The sequence below is a fragment of the Peromyscus leucopus genome, chromosome 8a (assembly GCF_004664715.2).
Source record: "Peromyscus leucopus breed LL Stock chromosome 8a, UCI_PerLeu_2.1, whole genome shotgun sequence".
In the NCBI taxonomy this organism is placed as follows: Eukaryota; Metazoa; Chordata; class Mammalia; order Rodentia; family Cricetidae; genus Peromyscus; species Peromyscus leucopus.
In genome coordinates this window covers 4,705,571-4,723,177 of record NC_051085.1, presented here as the reverse complement: position 1 = coordinate 4,723,177, position 17,607 = coordinate 4,705,571, and the positions used below count along the sequence as shown (strand labels likewise).

The 17,607-nt window shown below is 44.4% G+C and overlaps 1 protein-coding gene across 4 annotated transcripts in view; it reads left to right on the top strand.

The window, feature by feature from the left end:
- The window catches only part of Atg5 (autophagy related 5), a 108,823-nt gene extending 101,053 nt beyond the window's left edge, over positions 1-7,770 (top strand). For all 4 annotated transcript variants that reach the window (XM_028858967.2, XM_037200441.1, XM_028858966.2 and 1 more), the window contains one exon: positions 6,414-7,770. In XM_028858967.2, coding sequence (XP_028714800.1) covers positions 6,414-6,550 — 137 coding nt within the window. In that variant the 3' untranslated portion in view covers positions 6,551-7,770. The remainder of the gene's footprint in view (positions 1-6,413) is intronic.
- Positions 7,771-17,607: the final 9,837 nt, after the last annotated feature.

Sequence of the window (17,607 nt, the reverse complement as noted above, 5' to 3'; positions counted from 1 at the left end):
CTCTAACGCCTGAGTGCTGGGATTAGAGGCGTGTGCCACCACCACCCCGCCCAGCTCTCCTTTGCATTTGTCAGTCAGAAAGAAACTGCAGGATATCCCTAGAAGCTGACACAGCTTGTTTCACAGAGCCTAGTGACACCATTTGTTACAGTTGGCTGGGACCTGAGGACTCAGTCTCCAGCAGGCTACCATTGTCTGGTGTGAGTGAGCCCTCAAGAACGAAGGGGGGTAGGGATAGCAAAGGCTTGAGTGGGATTGTTTTTGTTTTGTTCTAATTGAATGTTTTTAACCTTTTATTTGTCTTTTGTTTTTGTTTTTCAAGATGGGGTTTCTCTGTGTAGCTCTGGCTGTCTTGAACTCACTCTGTAGACCAGGCTGGCCTTGAACTCTGATCCACCTGCCCTGTGAGTACTAGGATTAAAGGCAGGCACCACCTCCTAGCTGTTTTTATCTTAAAAAGACTCTTCAAAACTTTTGAACAGTATAGTCATGATATGTTAGGGCTCCTTTGACTTTTAGGTGGGTGCTTCCCCGGATTTTTGTGTTGAATACATTTTATGACTTTTTTTAATGTCATTTAATTTATATAATACTGAGTCTGGGGTTTTGTTGCCTCACCTTTTTTAACACTGCCACTGATTAATTAGAGGCTGAGCTCTTACAAACTTTTGCTTGCCAATCACATAATTAAATCCATTTTTTATATATATCTTGGTGGATATCTAGTACCAGAATAACTAACTTATAACCATACTTGCAGCACATACCTCCCCTTCTCTTGATCTTTCTCCCCCTGCCCTCCCAGTGACTCTTCCCCACCCTTGTGGTCTTAGGTGGCCCTGCCTGGCTTGGGGTTTTCTGTGTGGGCTTGAACTTTCGTCTCTCCCCTGAGTTGCTGGGATCCACTCCCTCCAGTTTTTGTAGTGCTGGGGATAGAACCCACAGGCCTTGTGCACAGTAAGAAGCCTCTTCCTCGTGAGCATACACCAGACTCTATCTTTTTCTCTATCTTTTTCTTTTTCTTTCCTTTTTTTATTTTTTTTATTTGTGAGACAGAGTTTCGCTGTGTAACAGCCTTGGCTGTCCTGGAACTCTCTGTAGACCAGGCTGGCCTCGAACTACTAACATAGATCTTCCTACCTTGGCCTCCCGAGTGATGGGATTAAAGGTGTGCACCACCACTGCCCGGCTGGGCTCTCTTCTTAAATATTTCATTTAATTCTCCAAGGAACCCTAGAGATGAGAGTCTTTATTCACTCTATAAGATGAGGAACTGCAGACTCACAAATTTAACTAAGGCTTTAAAACTAGTAAGTGTTGATGGCTAAGTCTAAAGGGAAGATTTTGCTGTTCTGGCATAAAGAGTAAGAGACTGACTAGAACTGGAAGGTCTCTTAGGACTCTGTGGACAGAGGTTTGCAGTCTGTGACCTTGAGTTCTAAGCAGCAGGCAGGACTTGGGATAGGTCTTAGTCACACATAGGCTTCACAGCATCAGCAGCTGGGCCCCCTCAGGAAATGTGATGGTTGAATTGGTTCTAGAGAACACCTAAAAACAGACTTGACTGCAGAGGTTCATTGAGGAGAGGGCCCAGCTTATGTGTTTGTTTTCTGTTAACCTCTCTCCTGCTGCTGATGGTCTATCAGAGTGTGACCTATGATCTGTATGACACCTTTGCTTCCTTTATAAAGAAATCTCAAAGGAACAAGGTCATTCATTCCCAGGGATTCAAGTGTCTGAACTTCCAGTGTATCTGTTAGTGGCATTTGTCTGCATGATTGGCCTCTCTCCTTTATGTCTGATTTCTACTACTGTGTGCATTTATATTTATTGTACATATCTGTATGCTGGCAACATTTTTATATACGTATCATATGTTACCATTGTTTCAGGCCTTTGCTATTCATTAGCAACTGATCAACCAATACGATTTTTCCTGTTTTGTATTTTTGTTTGTTTCTGTGTACTGCTACCATTCTCATATAGCCAAAATGTGCATGTGTGTGTGTATGTGTGTGTGTGGGGGGGTGTTTGCATGCAATCATGGTGAGGTGATATGTACACCATGCTGGGAACCAAACCCAGGCCCTCTGCTACAAGAATAGAACCAGTCCTTAACCATGGGTGGTCTCTCCAAACTGTAAATATATTTTCCTTAAAAGACAACTGTTGTAGCACTATTCACTTTAAAGTAGACACTGATTCTTACTATGTGGACACCTTACAAAATAATAATGTATACTTTTCAATAATGTTGAATGTCTAAACCCTGTTGCAGATTGAAGTATCACCCACATCCCTGACCTGGAAGGTTCCTCATACAGCATTGTTGGGGTTTGAACCTTTGAAAGGGCTGTGGCTGAGGGCCTTCCCTCTTGCCAGTCCGCTGTCTGGGGACATCAAATGAAGGCCCACACCACTTGCTAGTACTTTGGTCTTTACCTTGGCCACAAAACTGTAGAAATGACTGTTCTTCATCAATGCTCCGCTTCATAAATGTCTGAGAGCAGCACAGCCTGAGACTGGACTGGACTAAGCACCAGGCTAGGGGACAAAAATGCTGGGACTGTTAAAGTTTGATGATAGACTGCCTAATAGTTGGATTTCATTTTAAATTTTGCTAACTATACAATAGTTCTATAAAATATATTTGCTAGAAAATTCACATCACAAATGGAAAGTTATGGCAGAATCATATTTACCCTACAAGCATAACATATGAATGACCACAACTGTTTCTCTTGATTATTGTCTTAAATGTTTGCCTAATTTAAAGCTTTGATTGTGTCAGCTTTTTCTGAGGAGACAGCGGTCTTCTCATCTCAGATAGGACCAGTGACAGACGCAAGAAAGGATTGCTCTCAAGTCTAGCTTGCTGAACCAGTAGGATGTGAGAGAGCATTGTCTATAAATGCTCAGGGTGGGGCGTGGCTTCATGGGCCCCTCCCCATCTCCACAGTGGAAAGCTAATGGGCCCAGTCTTGTGTGGATCTTTCAGTAATCTCAGGTGCTAACAGTTCCAGAGGGCCAGAGCCAGAGGCTAGCACTCCACAGACTTCCATGTACTGTTTAGAAACTCCAGTGGGGGCTGAGGTAAAGCTTGATGGTTGAAACCTTGCCTTGCAAGCCCAAGGTCCTGGGTTAGTCTTGTGTCACCATCACCCAACAGACAAAAGACAAAATCCCAAGTAAGAGGTGGACAGTGGAGTCCTGAGTCTTCCGTTTTGAATGATGTTTTCAATTTCAAATGTTAAGTCCAGAGTCTCATTTAGAAACACAGACATGTTTACCAAACATGTTTAGTTTAGCAATCCCAACAAGGGCTGCCTTTCTCTTGTTAGAGGAAAATATGAATTAATTCATTAGCATTCTTTTTGTTAGTGTAGGTAATTGCCAAATTACCCAGCCATGCTTTGTTGTTGTTTATGGAAGCATGCATTTAGATGAGAGCATACATACTTGTTATTTATCTGGTACTCTTGACTTTACCTCACTAGCTCCAGCAGTTCTGCAGTCACAGCTGCCCAGTGGCGGGGTGGCCCTCAGACCCAGTTCTGCAGTCACAGCTGCCCAGTGGCGGGGTGGCCCTCAGACCCAGTTCTGCATCCCATCTGCAGCTGTGAAACTCACTGCATAATCACATTGTGTCAGTACACGCTAGCTGCTGGGGACATCCATGAACAACAGGAGCTATGATTAGAATCCCAAGGGAAATCCTGCCCCATCTCAAGAATCCTGTTTACAGTTACTTTTGGAGGGAAGTCAGAAGGTAAACAAAAGAATAAATACCGATTAAGTGTTTGGATTGATGCATGCAATGGCAAAATGTTTAACGTCTTTGTCTTATTTCACTCTCTTTTTCTTTGTTTTGAGAGGGTCTTAGTCTGTAGAGTAGGCTGGCTTCTCAGAACTGTCGTCCTGACTCCGCTTCCCACGTGTTCAGGATACAAGTACAAGCCACCATATCTTCAGTTGTTACGATGATAAGGGATAGCAGAAATAGTACAACTCAGTTATCTAGTTCAAGCAAAGAATTAAGATGATCCCAACCTGAAAGCCAGAGAACCAATATTTGCCTACCCAGTGCCATGATGTGGCAGATTTGGTGCGAGTTGGAATGGTTCTGATCTTCTCTGGCTTGCCTGGTGTGGCCCAAACTCTATCTGTTGTAACAGGATTGGTCTTCTGCCTTCTCAAGCACACGTGCCTCAGTGGATGGGGCACTCGCGTGTATTGACTCTCGGTTAAACACTGCTGTAGGAACTGTGTTGAGAAGTGAGTAGTGACTTGTTAGTTTTACTGTCTTAGAAAAAGATGACTCTGGCTTGAGAACCTGTACACAAGAGGAACTTTTACTCTCACCACGCTTTCGTTTTTTGACTCAGTTCTAAGTAGGAGGAAATTCTGAGAATAATAAAATAGCTCAGAGAAATATATAATAAGAATATTAAGAGAACCATACTGGAAATGTTTTCAGATATTCTAAGAAAGATTTAATATGGTAAAACCTTGGCAATCTAGAACTTAGAAAGATGAATCATTCTAGAGAACTTGAGTGTTCATCCATCTTACACCAGTTCTTAAAGGTCTTCCCAAAGAGCGGATGTACAGTCCTCAGTGCTCTGTGTACAGCTTCGTCTTCTGTTTGTTGACGTTTCTGACCAGTGTCATGAAGCCAGTCATTGTATTAACTCTGATTACAGCTGTGTAAAGAAGTTATATAGACGCAGCAAAGGCAGCTGGAGGGGATGGAGGGATGGCCCAGCGGGTGAGAGTGCAGTCGTCCCTCAGAGGACCCCAGCTCGGACCCCAGCACCCATGTTTGCAGCTCACAATTGCCTGTAACTCTAGATCCAGAAAATCTAACACCCTCATCTGGCCGCTGTGGGCGCTACACTCCCCAGATTCACAAATTCACACGCAGACACACATACATTAGCTAAATAATAAAAACTTTTTAAAGAAAAAGATGGCTAGGGAAATGAAAGCAACAGAGGCAGTTTTTAGTTTCTGGGATCCCGAGTCGGTGGTCTTTCCCCCAGAGTTGTGCTGAACTGTGACAGAGATGTGGGGAAGCTTTGTTTGGTCTTGTTAAGAGTTGGTAGCATGCTTATTGGCTTTTTGAGCATTCTCTTTTGACTGTAGTGTTTCTGTGTCCTCTGTGATCACTCCCTGAAACCCCCCTCTTCCCTCCCTCCCTCCCACTCACCCTTCCCTTTCTTTCTCTCTCTGTCTCTGTTGGAAGGCTGAACATTCATTTCTTTAAAGGTTCTGATTTCAGGTGCCAGCCAGGCCCTCACCTGAAATCCAGCAGAAAGGAGAGCAGCAGCTGGGGCGCTCCTGTCCCTCAGAGAGTGTGGCCCCCAGCTGAGGCACTCCTGTCCCTCAGAGAGTTTAGCCAGGTTGTTGTCTTTTGTTTCCAGGATGTGAGGGGGTTGCCATTGTGCTATTAAGGAGTTGTACTTCAGGATAACAAATACTTCCTTCTTTTCCTTTTTGAGTAATTTTTGTTTGGTCTGGAATGGTTGTTTTTAGGGGAAGGTGCTCTTTACATTAGTTTTGTTTTGCTTGCTTTAATTGTTAACAAAATTTGAATTTTAAAGTGTTAGTTGCAGCATCCTTTAAATTTTTATTACATTTTAATTCATTTTAGTGAGGGTGGCTGGAGTGGTTGCCCACGTCTCATGTATGTGTATGGAGGTCAGAAGACAAGCTGGGGACTAGGTTCTCTCCTGCCATGTGGGTGTCAGGGATCAAACTCAGACCACAGGCTTGCTAGTAAGTGCTTGTATCTGCTGAGCCCTGCAGCAGCCCCTGTAGTACCGTTTTAATTATCAATGGAGAATTAGCAAAATTGCATCAGTTTGGTGACTCTTAAGACGGAAATCCTCCAGTCAGACGGCTGATTCTTTATGATCATAGCTTTAATTGCGCTTCTGTTACTTCCAACACTCAAGCACATCACTGATCATCAGCAAAGCTCCCAGCTGTTAACCATCCTCCTGGATTCCGAGGGTGTGTGTGGCCCCCTCCATGTGGTTGCCATTTGTAACAGCTTTCTATAGTGGTTTTAAAGATGCACTGGAGCACTTTTGGTCAGTGGGTTCACCTTGCTGTTTGCTCCAGGAGGTTTCACTAACGTCAATCTTGGGCAAGCACAGTAATTAAGAAAGAACAAATACTTTCATATAGCAACAGAATTTTTATCAGAATTCATTGCAACCTCAGGTTTCTGTTCAGGATGAGACATTTTGCAACATTTAAACTTTCTCCTTGTCTTCATTTCCTGTTGAGGGGGTAAAACAAGTTTGAAATCCATTTAATTCACTAAGGAATCTGAAAAGGCAACGAATTATCTTTTCTTTGTGGTTTTCATTTCTATTGATTACTATTGGATTTCTTTCTTGAAACAGATGGAGAAAAAAAGAACCAAGTGATGATTCACGGAATTGAGCCAATGCTGGAAACCCCTCTGCAGTGGCTGAGTGAGCATCTGAGCTACCCAGATAATTTTCTTCATATTAGCATTGTCCCCCAACCAACAGATTGAAGGAGCAGCTCGCACTGGATGGAATCACCTTGAGTCAGCATGTCACCCTCGCTTGAGTCAGGTTCAGTGGAGGCAACAGAAACCCGTGGCTGCCTGCAGGCCTAGGAGGAAGAGGAGTCCATGAGAGAGAGGGCAGCGGGCAGGCTGACTGGGCAGCACAACCTCTGCTTTGCTCCACTGCCGTCCTTAAACCTCAGCTGAGCCGCGGCAGGGCCGCTGGAGCCTCTGTCTTCTCGTGAAATACATGCAGCTGAAGCCCTTGCTCTAGGACAGAAAGGAAGCCTGTGCCAGTTTGTATTTCTGATGAACCAATAAGCGGGGTATTTCCTAAGGTGACCATGCTTGAACGTTAGTCAAGAAAGTGGAAACATTGATTGAATTTTCAAGAGAATTAGACTTAAGAAAGTAAAAGAGAAATTCTGTTATCAATAACTTGCAGTAATTTTTTGTAAAAGATCAAATTACAGTAAACCCATCTTTCCTTAATGAGAATTTCCTGTTTACAGTCAGTCTATTGGTATGCAAACAATCTTGTAACTTTGATAATGAACAGTGAGAGATTTTTAAATAAAGCCTCTAACTATGTTTTGTCATTTAATAACATACAGTTTGTCACTTTTCAAGGACAACCTGAATCCCATACAGTAAGTCACTGTTCCCCTTTCTCACAGGCATGGCAAGGGTGCAGGACGTAGGGTAACTTGTCTCAGGAGCTATCGCAGGATTTCTTACTACGACTTGAAAATCTGTCTTCTCTACACTAAAGGTTTAAATAATATTAACTGTCATTGCTGTTTTGTTGGTCACTGTAAACCTGTCAAATCATATTCTGCCAAGTACCCGTCTGAGGTCATTTTGCATATTTTGAAACTGCCATTCTTTTCCTTTGGTTTGGTTTGGGTTTTTGAACCCAGGACTACTGTGTCACTCTGGTCCCCTGGCAGCCAGTCTTTAAATCCTGAAGATGACCTGTCTCTAGACTGCAGTAGCTTTTCCTTCTCATTACCGAAAACACCCAGAGGCTGCTGGAGCGCCTCCCACTCTAAGGGAAGCTTGCTGCACTCTATGACTGACCAGCTGCTTGGAGATCCTACAGTTGATTTGTGAGCTAGCCTGCTGTCCACATTGAATGTCAACTCATCTGAGTATGCAAAACGACAGTATCATAAAATCATGGTTTTAGATTCTATAATAAAAATGAATGCTTTCGTATAAAATTATGTGATGACTCAAGTGAGATCCTGTTAGTGCTCATTGCCTCCTCCCCCCACACCCTTTGTGATTTTTCACTGATTAATGCAGATCTATTCACAGAATGAGATAAAGTTGGCCAAAGAGCAAATATCCCAGAATGGATATTATAAATATAATGGTAAAAGAAGTGACACTGGGCACCAGTCACAGAAAAGGAGAAGGAAGTAGAAGAAAATTGGCTGACAGAACAAAGTGCCCTTTAGGAAAGGCAGGAAAAACAGTGGCACTTGAGTTACGTAAGGAAAAATCTACTGACTTGTATTTCTGCACGACTTTGGTCTGAACATGACAGTTCCCATTACGAGTGTTTATTCGTCTGCTGAGTTTGGGGATTTTCCCCTTGGTGTTTTGACAGACTGACAAGAGCGTCACTGAGCAGAAGGGTCAGATGCCAGAGAGGGCTAAACTTCATGAGGTGTGGTCAGAAGGTAACCATGGTGATTTTACAGGTGACACTGGGAGAAGGATTCTTAGGGTAGTTTAGAGCGCCTGGCCTTCACTTCCACATCAACAAAGTAAATTCCACAGAAGCACCATAAAGAAACACCTGGAAAACCTGATGAGCCAAGGGCCCAGTGGCCAGAGGAATGTCTGTCTTTATTCCGGGAATTTGGGGTGAAATATTTATAGAGCAAGATCAGGACTTTCTTCATCTTCAGACTGTAAGTTTCTCAGAAAAAGAATGAAGACTAGCGGAGAACAGAGCCAGCCACACGTCTCAACACGTGGCTCACTCTGGGACATGCTGTCAGGGAAGGAGCCATCGCTTACCTTTTATCATGTGACTCATTGCTTAGGTGACCTCAGCTTTGAGCATAGATGGGGTTTAATTGATAATCACCATGATTTCTTCTGGTACCTAGATACCCCTAGTAACCTATTGGAATCCAGCACAAGTGGTGATGCACAGAGCAGGTTCCTGTCTAAGTGAGGGAGGAGTGTCCCTGGGCTGTGTTAAGGTTTGCCCATTCAGGAAAAGTGAGTGGGTTATGCTAAGAAAAGAATGCAGATCTAACATTGAGTGACTAGCTCTTCCTTTTTTCCTTTTTTTTAAGTGGAAGGGAAGCTCAAATGCATGCCCTAGTATGAGTGTGGAAGTCAGTCAGAGGACAGCTTGTGGCAGTTCTCTCATTCTACCTTCTGGGTCCCTGGGATTGAACTCAGGGTTGTCTGTAGCTAGAGTTTTCCTGCCTGGCCCACAGTCAGGACAAATCTCTCTCACCCGCCAGTCCCACAGCCGCTCAGACCCAACCAAGTAAACACACAGAGACTTATATTACTTATAAACTGTATGGCCGTGGCAGGCTTCTAGCTAGCTGTTTTTGTATCTTAAATTAACCCATTTCTATTAATCTATAAGTTGCCATGTGGCTCGTGGCTTACCAGTATCTTAACATCTTCTCATGGCGGCAGCTGGCAGCGTCTTTCTGCCTCAGCCTTCCACTTTCCAGAATTCTTCTCTCTCCTTGTCTCACCTATACTTCCTGCCTGGCTACTGGCCAATCAGTGTTTTATTTATTAACCAATCAGAGCAACACATTTAACATACAGACATCCCACAGCAGTTGTCAGTCTTGGCAGCAAGCGCCCTTAACCACTGAGCCATCTTGCTGGCCCATCAACAACTTTTTTTTTTTTTTTTGGTTTTTGGTTTTTCGAGACAGGGTTCTCTGTGTACTTTTGGATCTCACTTTGTAGACCAGGCTAGCCTCGAACTCACAGAGATCCACCTGCCTCTGCTTCCCGAGTGCTGGGATTAAAGGTGTACACCACCACCACCACCACCACCGTCCGGCCATCCTGTCTATTTTTCAAATGCATTTTTTTTTTTCTGTTGGATATTTTCAACTTGCCCTTCTTAATCAGGGAGCAGTTATAGAAAGCTCTTCACCATGCATCTTCATATGACGAAGGGATCCTTCAGACTTCCTCATATACAAATTATAAATGTTTTTCTCAAGTACTAGCAAACACACCAATTTCTAGTATTATAGGCCTAATTTTGTGATCACAGAGTTAAACATTCTGTGTTTAGATCCTAGAGATACTCACTGGATACTCGGATTTTTAATACTGAACCATTTTAATTTAAAATGTGTTAGAATGATACAGATAACAGTATCAAAGTCTGAGAATTTGGGAATAGTCAATGTGCTCTGACACATCATCTGACCACTAAGAGTGCTTGGTACATAGCTTTCTCCTACCTCTGGTCACAAGGCCAAAAACACTGTCTACAAAAAGACAAACTTAATGGTCAATAACATTTTTAAGTAGGTCTTGTATTCCTGTCAGAGTTACCAGCTATAAAAATAGGACAGACCTTGTCATTTAGAAATCAGTATACAAAGTTCAGTTGGTTGGGGTTGGCATCACCGGAGGAGACGTGCTTACTCAAATCTGCCCTCGGTAGGAACCACCATGGACCGGGTCCTTGCGTCAGCCCACATTCATTTTAGCTGTAGTGTCGACCACAGCACAGGCCTGTTTCAACCTCACCCCGAGCAGCCCCTTGGTTGCTATTCTGAGCCAGCATCTGGAGGTCTTCATTAGTTCTGACCTTTTCATAGACGAGTGGTTTGCGTCGGGCTTGTGCTTAAGGCTCTCCTAAAAAACGAGAGTCGTTGAATCCAGCATCTCCCCAACTCCTGAATAGAATCTTCCCTCCCAGGCTCTCAGCAGCCATTCAACTAGGGCCTAGCAAGTCACTGGGTGCAGCCGACTTAGGATTTGGAGCATGGCTGTTAACCCCCTCCCTGCTTTGAGGCCACTCTAGCTGCTTATAAAGAACTCCAGCTCACCCTTTCTCGTTGCGCATTCCTTCATTGGATGTGTCCCTTCTCGTCAGTGTCCCTTCCAAAATCATTTACTAGGTTTATGTTGAAATCTGATGTCTGCCAAGTGTTCAGTGATCTAGAGAAACCCCTCAGTCTGTGAACACGAAGCTGGGAATCAGATGTGAGCGTCGGCACTGGCATGGGCGGCAGGGGCCTTTGACCTCCAGCTGGCTCTGGACTTGCCTGAGGGAGCAGTGACTGTCCTGTGTGCTGTGTCCCTGGAGGCTTTTGTCTGTGTCGGCTCTGGTGGTCATGCTCTTATTCTGTTGATGGTCAACTCTTCTACAGAGATACCTGATTTGTAGACCCGTGTCTACTCCCTCTCATGTTGTGAAGAGTCAGGGAAACCATCCCGTAGGGACCATCCTTTTCCTGATTTCTCTTAACCACATATCCCTTTAAAATGTCATCCCGGTCCACATGTCTCTAACTCTGCCAGACACTCCTGAAATTCACTGTCGTCTCAAGTCTCTGACAGGCTTCAGTGATACTGGTTGTCAAGTCTGCAGGTGTCACCAAGGCCAGGAGCAAACTTTAAAAGGTTAGGGAGCCAGTGAGCTGGGGATAAACAAATGACTTGGGGGTGGAGCAGTGCATGAGACATTAAAAATGAGAAAAAGAAAATGCCAGGTGAATGTAATTAGCAGCAGGCCACCTCAGATACCTGTAAAACCCACAGATTAGTTGTGTTATTTTCTTTCTTAGCCAGGGTCTCATGAGATAGTACAAGTTAGCCTTGAAGTCATGACTCCTGCCCTGGCCTGAGGGGTGGCACATACCACCCTCAGCAGCCACATAGGAAATAAGACCATTGCTGCAGTGGTATGTTAATTGCTCTTAGGTGCTAGACATACTCTGGATTTTATAGAAGTCCATGTAACATACTGAGAGATACAGAAGACAGAAATGGTAGCAGATGTTCTGGGATGAACAAGACGAGTGCCTGAGAAGGCAGCAGGCAGAATTGACCTGCAGGGAAACACAGAGGTGATGAGGAAAATTCGATGAGGCGGTGGCAGAGACCGGCTTGGGGCTGTGGCAGATGCCATCGGCTTGGTGTGACTCCAGCACGGTTGACAATTGACCACACCTTGTTTCACTCTTCACTTTCTTCACTGGTCACCACACCCTGCTGCTTTTCTTATCTCAGCCCCTTTTCAGTTTCCTTCCCTTCTCACCTTGATTGTGGTGTCCCAGCATTCACCTTGGGGCCTCTTCCTCTATGGTACTTGAAATCATCCCAAGGCTTTTTTTTTTTTTTTATGTGTATCTGTGGGCATGGTGGCTTACACCTGTAATCCCAGCAGAGGCTGGTGGATCTCTGTGAGTTCAAGGCCAGCCTGGACTACATAGTGAGTTCTAGGAGGGCCAGGGATATGTAGAGAGATCCTGTCTCAAAAATAAACAAAACCAAAACAAAAAGTGCATTTGTGAAGGTGCCAGAGCCCACAGATACCAGATGGTGTCAGATCCCCCAGAACTGTCATTCGAGGTGGCTAGAAGCCACCCTGTGGGTGCTGGGAACTGAATCCAGGACCTCTGTAAGAGCAGCCAAGGCTCTTAACTGCTGAGCCTGCTGTCTTCCCAGACCTACCTCTCAGGATGTTGAACACCCCTGTTACCACCAACACTGACCTGAGCTGCAAACAACAGTCTCTGTGTCAGGCATAGATCAACTCAGCCTCGAGTCAAAGCAGAATTCTTGACTCCCCCTGCTTTATCCCACCACCTGCCCCATTCTTCCCAATCTTAATTGCTACTCAGCCCTCCTAAAATGTGCGAGTTAATCAACATTAGTACCGCGCTTGCCCTTTCTCACCCAGTCCATGTCCTTCAGTGAGTCTCAGAGAGTCTCTCTGCCTTAAAATATAACACAACTCTGACAATTTGCCATCCATACTGCGCTCGTGTAGGGCTCAGCAGCCAGCCGACATCTCACCCGGTCTACTACAGCAGCCTTCCACGTGGTCTCCCTACCCTTCTGACTGCCTTCATCACTCGGTGGAAGCTGGAGCGACTGCAGGTGAGCTGCAACTGTTTGTAGCCTGTGCTATCCTGTGTGGTGTTCAAGACGCGTTAATATGAAACAGCATATGCCGTTTATCCGAAATGACCTATGTGTCCTGCACTTGGTATGAAGCCTTCCTGAGCTAGAGTTGGCTCTATGCCCTCCCCTAGCCCATTCCCACTTGTGTTGATTGCTCCGTAGCTTTTCCTGGGTGGGTTATAAAGCTCCATGAGGGTCTGCTTTGGCCACCAGTGCCTGGCAGTGCTGTGAAAGATTCTTTAAGTGGCGCTTGGGAGGCAGAGGCAGACAGATCTCTTGAGTTCAAGGACAGTCAGGGTTACACAGAGGAACTCTATCTCAAAAAAAAAAAAAAGATTCATTAAGTGAATGAAGATAATGTTTGCTGGAGTCCTTGAGGCGGCCAGTACTGAAGGTAGTGAGTTTTCTGCATTGGTGGTGGTGGTGGTGGGTGGGGGAGACCTTGTAGTTGAGGTAGCAGTATAACAAAGGGGGAGGGGAAAGGAGAGATCAGATGCCAGAAAGATCGTGCCAAAGAAATACACAAACTTCACAGGCACCCAGGGTGGTAACGGACCAGACCTTGGGATTCAGCAAGTAAATACTTAGGACCCTCATAAGAACTGTTTTGAGTTGAAAACTGTCCAGCCACACAGATTTAGGAAATGAAATGAGATTTAGTAATGAAAAAAGGTTAGATTACAGCTGAGCCTCACATTGGGTCCCGGAGACCCAGCACAATGTGCACAGGTTTAGGAACCAGTGGGATGCAAGAATGATGACCGCCCCCACAGGGTAATGAATGGTCCAGGGAGCAGAAGGGATGGATGAATTTCACAGTGAGGATGTGAACAGTGATTCCTGCAGTCATTTCTAACTAAGGAGGCCAGCAGTCTGAAAAAGTCACATTGGCCTTTGTCACCGAAGATGACATCCAGTATTCACCAGGAACTATGAGCGTCTCGTCAGCAGGCAGAGGCATGACCATGTGGGGTTCTTGCTTGAATGCAGCTTTAGAGGGATTGGGTGGGGCGGGCCTGGGGTTCAGCACTTCCACCCACACCCCAATGATACTGGTGCTGCTGGCCTCAGATCTTCTTGATTCCACATGATATCCCCCTCTTTTTAAAATAGCATGGAGATAGGTTTCACATTTGGCTCATCTTACAATGAAATCTGTGTAATAAAAATTGAATACCCTTTGCTCTGAAGTGAGGTGGGATGTGATGGCAAGATCTCCTTGTTTTAAGTAATTCACAATTTCTGTGTGTTTCTCCAGCTTCACTCACAGCACGAAGCAAAAGCTGACTTTGGAACTTGAATCTATATTGCTCTGGAATATGAGAGACTAGGAAACTGCCCGAGAGCAGTACATGATCTTGATGAAATATTTACCTCAAGTGAAATACTTACTGACCAGTTATTTGTAGGAGTTCCTATTAATTGATCCGAAGAGACGAGACAGTCTCTTAAAGTACTTTGTATTATATGATGTGTTATTAAAAGTAGGAGATGCTTTAAATTGTGTACATCTGACAAGGAAATGCTTGTTTTGTTTCGTTGACAGGGTCTCACTATGTAGCTCTGGCTGGCTTGGATATGTAACGCAGAGTAATCTTGGGCCCATGGCAACTTTCTCATCTCGGTCTGAGTGCTGGTACAGGTATACACTACCATGCCTAGCAAGAAATACTTGTGAACAGTAAACGACAATGTGAGTTACTTACAAATCCAGGACTTACTTTAAAAATTATTTCCTAAAGTAGAACATAAGAACTACAATGAGTGTGTGGAGTCCATACCTCTCACCCACTGCCTCTCCTCGCATCACAAATTGCTGCCGTACATTTATCACAACTAACCAGTATTGATACATTATTGTTAACTAAAAGGCCATATTTTATTCTGATTTATTCGGGTCTATAGTACCAAGATACCACATTACATGGGAGTCTTTTTTTCCTTAATATTTTTTTATTTATTCTTTGGAAATTTTCTATTTTGAATGCAATATATTTTAATCATATCCACCCCCTAGCACCTCCTCCCAGGCCCCCCAGGATCTCTTAACTCACTTCCCTCCTGACTTAATGTCCTCTCGATTGTTGTTGTTAACTCCTGAGTCCAGCTGGTCATGTACACATGCGGCCATGCACTGGAGTGTGGGCAACCTAAGCAGTGGCCACGGCCTCAAGCAGTGATCCTGCTTCAGCAGCCCTCAACTGCCAGTGGCTCCCCAGCAAGGACCCCCTCCCCCATTGCATGGGTTTTCTTGTCGCCTTCATCCTCCTGTTGTGGGGCAGTTTCTAGTTTTTCATGTTTTCACTGACAGAAGGACCAGTAGGCTTGTGAACGGCCGCTCTGTTTGAGTGTGGCTGGTGCTACTTCTGGTCACAGTGAGGTTCTAGAAAGAAGGCCACCCTTCTCACCCTGTCATAGGCTGTCAGGACAGCATCCTGCAGTCAGCCTCCTGCGGGGCCTGGGGCCTGTCTGCCAGCGTCCTCTACTGGGTAGTTACTTTGGATTACCTGTGCCTCCCCCACTTCTGTTGCTCAGAGGCCCACAGGAGACCAGCATTTCCTCCCCTCAATAGGGTGGGATGGACAGAATTAACTCCACCTCCTTGAGGACGGTATCTAGATAAATCATTTGAAATTATTCATTTGTAAGGAAAATTTGACTTCTGCATTCATTTATTAAGAAGACCATTTATTTATATGAGTATAAATTCAGATATTGGGCCGGGCGGTGGTGGCGCACGCCTTTAATCCCAGCATTTGGGAGGCAGAGGTAGGCGGATCTCTGTGAGTTCGAGGCCAGCCTGGGCTACCGAGTGAGTTCCAGGAAAGGCGCAAAGCTACACAGAGAAACCCTGTCTCGAAAAACAAAAAAAAAAAAATTCAGATATTTAATGTTTTGTCTAACATTCTGATAAGTCTGTGTATCTTACTGCTCAGAATGTTCCAATGTTGGCAACTGGGATCTTTCCAAGTGGCCCCCGTAGTCCTATGACATGCTCTCATACTTCTGTTTGTGAGCAGTTTCTTACTTTCTGGTATTTAAATGTGTTTCTTGCCTCAGCCCTAAAATCCAGTATTTCTCCAAAGGACTCTGATTTCTTTTATTGAGGCTTGTTTTGTTTTTGTTTCGTTGGTTGTTTTTGTTTATTTGTTTAGTTTTGTTTTTGTTTTTCTGAGACAGGGTTTCTCTGTGTAACAGCCCTGGCTGTGCTGGAACTAGACCTGTAGGCTGCTTGTCTCTGATTCTGCCTCCTGAGTGCTGGGATTAAAGGTGTGTGCTATCACACCCAGCTGAGAAGCCTTGTTTATGTGTGTGTGTTTGTGTGTTGTTTGTTTGTGTTTTGAATCCAGGCCACCCACCCATCCACTCACTCATTTAGTAACTACTGTATTCCACTGTGATGCTGCATGGGCCCACAAGCTGGATGGATGGACAGTGGGAAAGAAAGCGGATATAATCCCAGCATTGGAAAGCTAACCTGGGGACTGTGAGAGAGACAAAGGACAGCTCCCAGCCAATAAATACATAAAGTTAACCTTGATACCTTCTCTGAAGGGAAGGGACAGCTGGCAGAGATTTGAAACAACCCATGTCTAGGGTCTGGTTTAGATCAAGTGATGGGAGAAAGTTATCTGTGAGTGGCTGACACTTAGGGATCAGCTAGAAGATGAGAAAAAACAATTCGTTTCAAAAGCAGGTTGAGGATTTCCAGACTCTAGGTTAGTGGGTCAGGATTTGCTTTTCAAAGAAAGGAATAGGGTTGGCAAGATAGCTCCATAGGTAAGGGCACTTGCTGCCAAGCCTGAGCTTGACTCCTGAGACCTCCATGTTGGAAAGAGAGAACTAACTAGTCCCCACAAGTTGTCTTCTGACATCCATGCACACCCGCACAGACACAATACAGTTCATTTTTAATTACTTTATTATAATGAACTCACAAATGAAAAACGTCACACAGCTGAATGAAGATAGCCAATCAAGCATTTGCCCAGTCCCAAACTCTGTGTCTCAGTGAATCCCTGTACTGTTAGAATGTCCATTCTGAAGCCATGGGATTTCACTGTGATTTTACACTTTCACGATGAATCATATTTTTAGGGACTTACACCACAAAGGAAAATCTACAACAGAGTTGAAGCTAGCAAAACAGCCTTCTCCCTGCGTTCACACCTCATTGTCCCACAGCCTGCATCCCAGCCTCCCTTGTCGCCCTGCATCGCCCTGTTTGGGGGCTCCTTTCTGAGTTTCCTACCGCACCCACACAGCTCTTTACATAGGTGCATGTATGCACTGTAGCCTGGTCGCATGTGAAGAGGAATGTGCTATGTTTTTCTTTTTCTAGGTCACCTCACTTAATGCTGCACATTCTAAGTCCATCCACTTTCCTTCAAGTTTCATTTTTCTTTACTTGTATTCCCTTTCGTATTTGTACCACTATTTAAATTTAAATAAACTTTCAAAAGGAAAATAGTACCCAAAGTATTATCTTATAAAAAGTCTGTTCTCTCTATGTACAGACCTATTATAGTTAAAGATGATAAGGTTCATTGTTGTTTTGTTTTTTGAATAGAGATTATGGTCAAAAAGAAGTTTGAAAGCTACTGTTCAGGCAGCAATCAGAGTAAATAAGATGTTCTGAAGAGAGAAAACATTTTAACATCTGAAAAAATGCTCATATGCTTCTAAGGAATGTGGATAAGAGAAGTCAGAGACAGAGGGAGGCAGTGGCCGCAAGGACACAGGAGGTCACTACAGTATTGAAGCTGAGAAATAGTAAAGTCATTGGACTGTCTTTGTCAGTGGTGGTTTGGTTTTTGTTGTTACTGCTGTCTCCAGACAGGGTCTTTCTGTTTTGTATTCAGCCCCAGCTGGCCTTGAACTCACAGAGATCCACCAGTCTCTGTGTCCTGAGGGCTGGG